Below are 10,984 nucleotides of genomic sequence, written 5' to 3' on the forward strand. Positions count from 1 at the left end.
TGACATCAAAACTCAGGAAATGCAGACACCAGTTTAGAAAGTTCTCCGAGTGCTGAGTTTCATGAGAGCTTGTCGTCCTGCTAAACCCGCTTAGTGATTTTTATTAATCCCTGCGGCATATGACACGCGGGTGTGTGTGTGTGTCTATAGCTATCACTCTGCTCATCCATCCATAAACATTTTAGCTTCCGGACCATAACTCAAACTATTATGAATTTTTTCATGAAACCTGACTGTGATGTTCAGTGACTAGACGAGTTGTGCTTTTTGAAATTTTGGGATTTCTGTGCTTTTTTTGTGTGTATTTCCACGGCAACCAATTCAACTTAGGAAAATTTGGAGTGGGGCTTCATGTGGGGGTGGAGCTATGCCATCTCCTGATGACTCTTGTTTTTAAACACATACGACACGTCCGGACACTGAGACGTGAAACTTCATTACAGCGTGGTGTTTATTTTCCTCAGCTTCCTTCTGCTAGTGATTAAAGTGATGAGGACGTGAACACAGTCACAGTGCAACAATAATAAACAATTAAATCCTCCTGTTCCACAGTTAACGACTGACTGCTCAGGATCCATGCAGTTTAATTTACTTATTTAACATATTTTGGGAAACAGAACCGAATAAAGTTTATTAGAAAATGTCACAGACAGGTGCATGGAATTAGGATTTCAAAAAAAAGACAAAAACAAAGACAAACCTCTAATTCACAGCTATTTCTAGCTACAACATCTATTTTGGTAATTATTCATCAAACTATCTTACTTTAAAGAACTTTTAACAAACTGAAACTCTCATCCCACAACAACAAAAGTTACTAAGTTTTAGTTTTAATTCAAGACATTATTCACTCCCAAAACAACAAAAAACAACCAACAACAAATCATTCGTCCAGCGCCCATGAGGCCGATTCCACGCTTACACTCGACTGCTGCAGACATCGTCACTCATTTCAGAAACATTTCATGATTCTTTGGGCTTTTTTGTTTCACTCTTCAGTGTTGGTCCTTTCCTTTTTGTTCCAGTTTGCTCTGGAGAGGAAAAAAAAACATCTTGGGATTAAAAAAAAAAGTACAAGCAAACAAATCAAACATAAAATAAAGAATGGAAAAAAAAGTCTGACCTCTAGTTGTTTGTCGCTCTCTCTGGGTGGAGTGGGAGTGGGTGGAGTTGGAGGAGGAGTCAGGAAGCGACTTGTTCTGTTTACGCTCCTCCCCTTGACCCAACTCAAGGGCCTGCCCTAAAGAAAGGGGGCGGGGCATGAAATGAAGGGGGGGGAAAAATCTGTACAGATTTTTGTTTTTTGCAGACTGAACCCCCCCCTGCTGCTGCTTCATCCATGCAAAAGAGCAAATATTAAAAATGCGAGAGAAACTAGCAAAACACACTCAGTGTAAAAGGTTAGTGTTTATAAGAACATAAAACCCGCATGTGTGTTCGTTAGGATTTAATCATGTGACCAGAGCAAACATCAATAAATGAAAGTTTTATAAAATGACATTTAAAAAAAAAAAACACGTCTTGGTTGAAATGTTAACGTTCGCTTTCCACAGTGAATGTTATTATTATTAAAAAAAATTAAGTCATTATAAAATGTAGAAATGCTGCAATTTTAACCTGAATTAAAATTCAATAATCCTGCTACTTTTTTTTTATTCAAATCTCCATTTTGTGTGTGCGCAAGGTACTTTTTCTCTTCTTTTAAAATAACACACTTGTACTTTCTACGTACACTCCCCGGCCACTTTAATAGGAACTTGTTGTTTAGTCTAAGATCCCTGTTCTTGGCTGCAGGAGTGGAACCCAATGTGTTCTTTTTTCTGCTGTTGCATGCTGAGATGCTTTTCTGCTCACCACGGTTGTAAAGAGTGATTATATGAGTTACTATATCCTTCCTGGCAAAAAAAGCTTGAACCACCTCAAATCTGTCCATTTCGCTCTGACCCTCTCTTATCAACAAGGCATCTGTTTCCACCCACAGAACTGTCGCTCACTCGATGATGTTTTTTGTTTTCCGCACCATTCTGTGTAAACTCTACAGACTGTTGTGTGTGAAAACCCCAGGAGGAAATCAGCAGTTTCTGAAATACTCAAACCTCATACTCATCTGGCTCAAACCAACACCCATACCACAGTGAGAGAAAGAAAGTCACACTTCACTGTGAGATCACGATGTTTCCCGTTCTGATGTTTGAACATTGTGAACATTAACTGAAGCTCTTGATTTGTATCTGTGGGATTTGATGTGTCGTGCTGCTGTCGAGGGATCGGCTGATTACAGAACTGCAAAAACCAGTGGGTGGAATGGAGGGGTGTTCCTAATAAAGTGGCCAGTGAGTGTATGAAGAATATTTAAACCCCAGTTTTAAACACCTCTATTTCTTGGGCATGTGTTTCAATTTTCGTTAAAAAAAGTAACTCGTTTCCCTGTCCTTCCTCTCGCTGCTGTCGGTGTTCTGATGTATCCAATCTCGGACATCAAAGGCAAGCAGCTCAGGTGCGATTTATAAAGATCAGATTTTTGTGTTCACACAGTCTTAAAAATACTCAGATCTGTGTCACGTCATGTGAACGTAATGTTAAAGACAACGTGAGACAGAAGCACAAACACGGGGTTTTTTTTCCCCCTGCTGACGTATCGTCAGAAAACAAGTCGATTCTTTCAGTGATTGTAGAAATGAATCGTGTTAATGAAGCCGAGACGCAGCAGCTTGATAAAATTAACACGGGTGTTTACAGTTAGCTGATTTTATAATTAAACAGATTTTTATAAAATGCAAAGCTGAGTTTTTTATGGTGTTAATAAGAAGTTACAGCAAGATTTAAGAGTCAGGAAAAGAAAATCACTGCTCAGTTAATTTAAAGTTTTAAAATTTAAGAATTGACTCAAATAATATGACTCATTAAGAGTCGGAACTCGCATCAGTACTTTCTTGGTGTTTCATCACGTTAATGTTTCTTTGCTGATTGGTGGTTATTTTCTGTAGCAGTACAGCAAAAAAAAAAAAAAGTTGAGAGGGAAATGAAGAATTTGGTCGTTTAATTGGTTGATACAGATGAACCAGGGACATGAGATGATGCTAAAATAATTTTTTAAAAAAATCTGATTTGAACTTCGTTAAAATGTTAAATACATGATGTTAATCACTTATAGAAAGATTTATGTTAGGAGCATGCAGCGCACACACGTGCACACACACACACACACGAGCGCGCGCGCGCACACACACACACACACACACACGCCCAGAAGCTGCCGCATCCTCAAAAAAAGGATGAAACTCACATTTATTGATTTTTGAAATTTGCGTACAAAGTCCACAAAATTCACTTCGGTTCATATCACTTACACCGGCTCGTTTCCATGACAACAATAAGACTAAGAACATCATTGGCTGGTGTACAGGTACTAATGAAAAGACACTTATTTAAACAAAACTTAATAATAATAATAATAATAATATTAATAATAATAATAATAATAATAATATCAGTACAGTTGGTCTAACACACTGTGTGTGTTTACAGGGACGAGCTCATTATTAACAGGGTTCTAAAGAAAACTGAGGATTATTTACTGAATTTGGATCAGAAAAGCAAAGCCATGCCTAATGCACAATGCTCTTCTCTCTCCTTTTATTTTTATTACTTTTAAGCTCAAAAGCAGAACACAAAAGGCAATGTGCATTCAAGTCCAACACAGCAAAGTGCATCTGGAGTGTAAACGAAAATAAAGACAAGAACTCAACTTTACACCATGGTCCCTAAAAGTAATAGCACCCCTGCACCAAATACTGACATTCAACTTCATAAATAGGTTTACAAAGAAAAATAATAATAATAATAATCACACAATAACGGTATAATGGTAATCTAATGATGTTAAGAAAAAAAGTACATACATCCGAGTCCTAACTTTGCTCTGAGCGTCGAGATGTGCTTACTTGTGTTCCAGTCGCAGCAGCTGTTCCTTACCATTTATAGTTAGCGACTTTAACTGTCCATCTTCCTCGACTTCCACCCGTTCCTGTCCGTTCTCAACGATTCTGCACCGAAACACAGAGAGTTTACTGAGAAGAGATTTAAAAACAATGCTGTGCAGTGAGAGATGATACTTAACGTATGTAATCGTGAGTGAGAGGTGGAACGGCCAGCTCAGGGTTTCTAACCTGGGGTTAGGGGAGGGACTAAATCACACTGTGCATAACCTGAGCACCAAATTAAACCTTTAACTCATCATATGAATGTGCAGAAACCCAGAAAGGTCTTGAGTGAGTGATATTTTCTGTGCAGTTATCTTTATTCTCGTTCTGTAGGTGTGAGAGTAGTCGTACAATACAAATCTGTTTGAGAGTTTCGGTTTTAAAATAGTGAGATGAAAATTTAATTGTTCAGGCTGGAAGTTTGATTTTTAGATGCAGAAAACGTTCAGCAAACAGTAAAACACTACACATTTCAATAAAACTGTTTTCCATATCAGGTGTCTAATGTCCGCATGGCTGACATTTTTCCCGTTGATGCTCGTTTCTGGACAGAATGTTTTTCTGACTTGCCCAATAAACATAATTAACTGTTACACACACACACCTAATGATCACTGGTTATAATGAGTGTATTAATGCATTAGAAAAATAAACAGACATCATTAACTAATGTAGAAATTAAATAAAGGGACGTGAACGATGTGAAGAATCCCGAGCTCAGCTCATGAGTTTTATCTCACTGTTGTACCTCTTGGTGGTGATTTTTCTGCCGTTAACATATTTGGTGGACGTGGACACGGAGCGGAAGTTCCCCATCCCGCTGCCCCCACCTCCAAATGAGCTGGTGGAGAAGGACGTGAACCCGCCTCCACCCATCTGCCCCATGTGACCAAAAGAGCTGAAACCTGAAACACACGCACGGTGATTTGAGTGCATGGAACAGTGTCCGATCTGAAACACAGAAATGTCACTGATGTCTGACCTGTGTCAAATGAAGAGAATGCTGGGCCGAAAGACGGAAAGCTGCCGAAACCCCCCATTCCTCCAAACCCGCTAGAGAAGAACGAGCCGCCTGTTCGGCTCCTGCTCATACCGCGCTGCTGCTGCTGCCGTCGACCGCCACCGAAGAAATCATCTCCAAATGGATCATCTCCTACAGCAGAACCACAGCTCAGGATTTCACTCACTTATTAAATCATAACAACAAAAAAACGTTCAATTCATAAACCTGCACGTCAGAGATGCTGTTGTAGAAAATTAAACAACACCTTCTGACCAATCAGAGTCCAGAACTCAACAGCGCTGTGATGTGGCGAAATACAAACAGTAAAGATAAAAAAAAAAAAAAAAAAATCAGTAACAATTACAAATAAATTATCGACAATCATACCAAAGAAATCAGCAAAAGGGTCGCGACCCCCGAAGAAATCCCTGAAGACGTCTTCTGGGTTGCGGAACGTAAAACCTGCGAAGGGATCGCCGTTATGATAGCGTCCTCCTTTAACACAGAGCGAGACACAGATCAAGATCAGATCCTGTCCGAATGACCAGAATGCTCTGGGTTCAAATCCAACAACAGACAGAAAATGTGCAACCTTTTATGTAATTTCAACCCCTCAGACATGTCTGTGGAGTGAATTCTACTGAACGAATACAGAAACATTTCACAGTGTTTACCTCCTCCGCCTCCCGACAGGCCTTCTTTACCGTACTGATCATAAACCCTGCGCTTGCTAGCTGCAGGAAAACAGAAAAACAAAAACATCAACATGCAACTGGAGAATAAACTCAAATTATAAATCTGAACTGTCTTGATATTGTTTAAGTTGGGGTTCAGTTCCAGAAATCAGGGTCATGACCCCACGTGGGGTCTCTTGATTTGTGAGAGAAACTCAACCTCAATTTATTTTATAAACTGATATTAGAAATATTGGATTTTGTGTGCGCACTCTGAAACGTTACTGGGAGTCACAGTCAGACACGCCGTGTTTCAGTGAATAGTGTACGTATCATTTTAGTCTTTTTCACTATTCTGACATCATGCATTACTGTAGTTTGTTAAATAAATAAAAACAACCCCCCCCCCCTTATTAGAATTTTGAAAACCTCCTTTAAATGTACAGAAAGCTCAGTTCTGTTCTGTGTTCCAGCCTTCTGGATTATCTAGGTTAGTAAATCCTTTGGAACGTGAGGTCCGAGTTTACGATTTGAGACGCAGCTCGTGATGATCATGACGACAGCGTAAAGCTCTAAAGAAAGACAGAGCTCATCAGTTTGCTCAACATCGCTGCGTATGAAATCACTGAACACTCGACAGTTCTGTTTGTCACTCATGTTACACAAACGTCCACGACTCTGGTTCCTTCGTCAAAACAGTGCATGAAATCACTGAGCCGCATTTACAGGAACGGATTGATTTTATAATCAGACTGTGATTATTTATAAACACCAAGACTTCTGATTTTGGTGAAATGTTCAGCTAGTCATTTTCTTTTTAAAGATTTATCTGTTTCTGATGAGAAGGATCAGTGATGGAGCCAGTCATCATGTTCAGTCGACATCTCAACAGGTAATTAATTAAACTGTGCCTTAACAAAGTGTTACAGAAAAGGTTTGGGCTTTGATCTATAAACTGCGCTCGCTGTGAACTAAAACAAATTAACCTTGGGTGAAGCGTCACTGCTGAATTGTAGCTCTGTGCAAACCCCAGAGATATGTTTATGGTCCTGTAGAGAACGACCCAGGTACTGCAAGTCTCACGCCAAAATATTTGGGGTGGGAAATATACCAGAGGGTTACCTTGGCAACCAGAGCCTGGAATGTCCAGGCAACAAGTGAGTCGCTTCCTGTGTGTCACGCCCCTTTAAGACTCTTCAACAACAACAAAAAAAAAAACCCTGAAACATTTGAGGATGATGGACTTTTGTAGTTTAACAGACCAGATCTCAGTGATGTAAACTGTAAATTGTATAATTAATGTATAATTAACAGCACAAAGCGTGAGAGAGAGAGACAACACGAAGCATGCGGATGAAGAAAACCCAGAACGCACTGTCTGAAAGGACTTCATACGCCTCAGAGATTTCCTTAAACTTCCTCTCTGCCTCATCCTTGTTGTCAGGGTTTTTATCCGGGTGCCACTTTAAGGCAAGTTTTCTGTACCTGTGGAGAACACACCAATATGAGCTTGTATCAGTTATTACACTGTTATAACACATTAACAACACATTAAAGACCCAGCAATAAACATAAGAACAAAATGGAAGAGATAAATATACAACAATAACAGCTGTATATCATATATACAAATGTTTATTGACTTGCGACCACAACACACACACAGACCTAAAGAATCCATCACTTCCTAAAATGAGAGAAAACACTTTTTACTGAAATATTTATCGAACACACACACACACACACACGTGTGCATGTATGTATCTGTGAGATCAGACACTTACGCTTTCTTAATGTCATCCTGACTCGCATCTTTCGACACTCCTAATATCTGGTAATACTCCACCATGGCTTCATACACACACGCGCCCGCACACACACACACACACACGTGCTGAAGTCAGACGACGACCTGAAACATGAAAAATAAACAAAAATTAAAAGGTAGCAGGTTAAACACAGCTGGGAGAAGATTACACACAGGAATGAGGAAGACAAGACTGAAAATGCAACCGTGTGTGTGTGTGTGTGTGTGTGTGTGTGTGTGTGATAAGGTGCGTGTGGAATGTAATGAAGTATGTGTATTTAGATTTCACTAGTGTCAAACTGTCTCGCTCTGCAAACATCTGATAAAATCAAGGTCAGGCGCGCGCGCGCTCTCTCTCTCTCACACACACACACACCATACTGCTGTAACACCTCTGTGAATAAGTAAATGCCCCCCTCTGTCCCTTGGCCCATACATTACACTCCATCAGTGGTGGTAATATTTGAGCTTCAGCTTTTATCTGACAATGGTGATGAGGTTCATCCTCAGGGGCAGTTACTCAATGTGTACTGGAACACAGCTCATGGGTTAATTTCAACACAGTAGGTTTTAAAAATGACAAGAAATACAGCACAATACATCTCATCATACAACTTAACTATGAAAAACTTCAAGCATCTTGCACGCATGCATTTCTGATCACATCACCTCATCTTCTCTCGTTTCATTCTGCACAGCTCGGATTCCTTTTTAAAGCAAAGATGAAACTGAAACCTTCTCACCTCACCGCACTGTTCAGACGGGATTAGTTTTCCATGTGGAGGTACGTGATGGAATTGTTCTTAAAGATTTTATTCTGAATCTGTCGTATCAGTCCATTTTTTTTATAAACAGAAAACATTACAGTACTTTTACTTTTCTATAAATGGAGCAGGAGAAATAACTCCAGGTCAGATTTATAAATCCTGTCTTTCTGAACTGATGCGTGAGTAAAGACTGTGTTACATCCTGCAGGAAAATGTTGGCTTTTTCCTCGGTGTATGATGTGCCCTCACAACCGCCAAGCACTTATCATTAAAGATCAGAACAAATAAATGTGTATTAATCTGAGGTGTGTGAGAATCAGTCAGAATTATTACACACATCCTCACGCAACAGAAAACTCATCCTGACCCAACATTACTAATGATCAAGTTCTCGAAAATAATTCATAAACACATCCACATAAAATATTTTTAGAATGTTTTATAAACAGGCGGCACGGTGGTGTAGTGGTTAGCACCGTCGCCTCACAGCAAGAAGGTCCGGGTTCGAGCCCCGTGGCCGGCGAGGGCCTTTCCGTGTGGAGTTTGCATGTTCTCCCCGTGTCCGCGTGGGTTTCCTCCGGGTGCTCCGGTTTCCCCCACAGTCCAAAGACATGCAGGTTAGGTTAACTGGTGACTCTAAATTGAGCGTAGGTGTGAATGTGAGTGTGAATGGTTGTCTGTGTCTATGTGTCAGCCCTGTGATGACCTGGCGACTTGTCCAGGGTGAACCCCGCCTTTCGCCCGTAGTCAGCTGGGATAGGATCCAGCTCGCCTGCGACCCTGTAGAACAGGATAAAGCGGCTACAGATAATGAGATGAGGTGTTTTATAAACCACATGTTCAGGAGTGTAAAAGACAGAGTCAAGTGGGTTTTTTTAAGTTAATGTCGGCACTGATCTTGTGTGAAACAGTTCATATAAATTGGATCAGATAAATTAAAAGTGAGCGATGTGAAGAGCGATGGATAATAAGTGATAAAGTAATGCATCGCTTCCCATCACAATACACTCCAGGTTTGTATCATCAGTGTTTTTACAAGCACATAGCTGCACATTAAAATTGTTTCTTTAAACAAACACCTCATTTTCCCCCTCAAACTTATTTCGTGACTTTTTTCCCTTGTCACTTTACTCCTGACCCAAACTATCATTCAACATGGCATGTATCGTGAAAACATTCTGAAGTATCACGGTATAGTTTTTTTTAAACCGGAATCTCTCACCTCTATTTTTCGACTCAGAGCTGTTTTTTTCCTCTCCGTGTCTCAACACACTTTTCTCGAAGGTTCTAGCTGTTTCCAGAACACGTTTTGTTTTATAGTGGTTCTATAATGATGGTTAATATAATGACTGGTTAATAATTCTTAATAATATTAAACTACCGTGCAATAAGAGCTTTAGGAGTCTTTATGTGACTCAGAAATGATAAAAATAACAACAACAACAAAAATATCACGGAAATACCCGTCTGAGGAAATTAGCATAACAAGCTAACTAAAAACACGGACACCGACTAATCGATTTCTCTCTCTAATTACGTCATGTGGAATAACATGAGTCTGCATCAGAAATATTAGTTCCAATGAAACGGAATCGATTGTTTTTGTCTCTTCTGATTCACAATCCGAATTAGTTAAGCTGCCATTATATCCCGTTTGACGCGTTATTTCATGTCCCAGCTCTATTCTGACAGCCACGCCCCTCTCCTATAATTGGCTAGCTCCTCTTACACAGACGGGTCGCCCAATCAGAACCGAAGTACCAGCCAATCCCAGGACATAACGCGGAAATTGCCTGGATATGGGTAGGAAAAAAATAACCACTGACAAAAAAAAAAAAACGGGCCAGTTTATGTAAGACACCTTGACAGAAATAAAAAAACAAAATAGCTACCGAGTTAAAATCCACACACGCAGTAATAAACACATACCTGTTTGTTTTTTCAGAGGCAGATGGTTTAACTCTTCACCACTGCTAATCGGAATTATCCTTAAACAGCGCTTTTTCCCCCAACGATAAACAGCAGCTCAGTTTGGCGCATTCACCGGAAATGGTGCTGATAACCTGCGTGTATGTGACGTCACATCCTGTCTAGAGAAAGGCGTGGAGAGTCAGCATTCCTTTCTGTGTAAAAATCACAAAAATGTAAAATTTTAATTAGAGTTTAATTTTAACTTTATTTTTTAAGAACTCTGACTTTTTAAAAATAAGTTCTTTATATAAAATATAAACTTACCAAACTGAAATAACTGTTAAACAGAGGACTGTGGACATTTGTTTGGTGTTTTCTGATGATTAAAAAAAAAGAACATTTGTCTGATTTAAAAGTAATATTTGTAAAGATAGAGTATACAGGGATTAAAGCTTTCTTACGATTTCTCTTTGTGTGTTTGGTTTGTGTTTGTTATTTTTCTAAGTACATGTTCCCCATGTATTACTACAACTATGATATTAATGCATTTATTTTATTGATTACTCTTTATACACTATATGGCCAAAAGTATGTGCCCCCTGACCATCACACCCATACGTGTTTCTTTCCCCAACTGTTCCAACAAATTTGGAAGCACACGATCATACAGAACATCTCTGTATGCTGTAACATTACAATTTCCCTTCACTGGAACTAAGAGGCCCAAACCTGTTCCAGTACACAAAGCGAGCTCCATGAAGAGGTGTGTGAAGGTTGGAGTGAAGAACTCAAGTATCCTGCACAGATCCCTGACTGAACTCCTAGCTGAATGAACACAA

At 39.6% G+C, this 10,984-nt stretch overlaps 1 protein-coding gene across 2 annotated transcripts; it reads right to left on the minus strand.

Moving 5' to 3' along the window:
* Positions 1-810: 810 nt before the first annotated feature.
* Positions 811-10,295, minus strand: dnajb6a (DnaJ heat shock protein family (Hsp40) member B6a). 2 transcript variants are annotated; one of them, XM_060905590.1, is made up of 10 exons: positions 10,164-10,295; positions 7,445-7,572; positions 7,036-7,145; positions 5,661-5,720; positions 5,374-5,481; positions 4,966-5,136; positions 4,732-4,888; positions 3,976-4,046; positions 1,124-1,240; positions 811-1,031 (listed from the first exon to the last, which is right to left on the minus strand). In XM_060905590.1, the coding sequence occupies exons 2-10, from the start codon at positions 7,507-7,509 to the stop codon at positions 964-966; spliced, it is 927 nt and encodes a 308-aa protein (XP_060761573.1). In that variant the 5' UTR covers positions 7,510-7,572; positions 10,164-10,295; the 3' UTR covers positions 811-963. The 2 variants fall into 2 exon arrangements, with proteins under 2 accessions (XP_060761573.1, XP_060761574.1); XM_060905591.1 differs by lacking the exons at positions 811-1,031; positions 1,124-1,240 and having other exon boundaries at positions 3,255-4,046.
* Positions 10,296-10,984: the final 689 nt, after the last annotated feature.

The sequence above is a fragment of the Neoarius graeffei genome, chromosome 23, assembly GCF_027579695.1.
Source record: "Neoarius graeffei isolate fNeoGra1 chromosome 23, fNeoGra1.pri, whole genome shotgun sequence".
NCBI classification, from domain to species: Eukaryota; Metazoa; Chordata; class Actinopteri; order Siluriformes; family Ariidae; genus Neoarius; species Neoarius graeffei.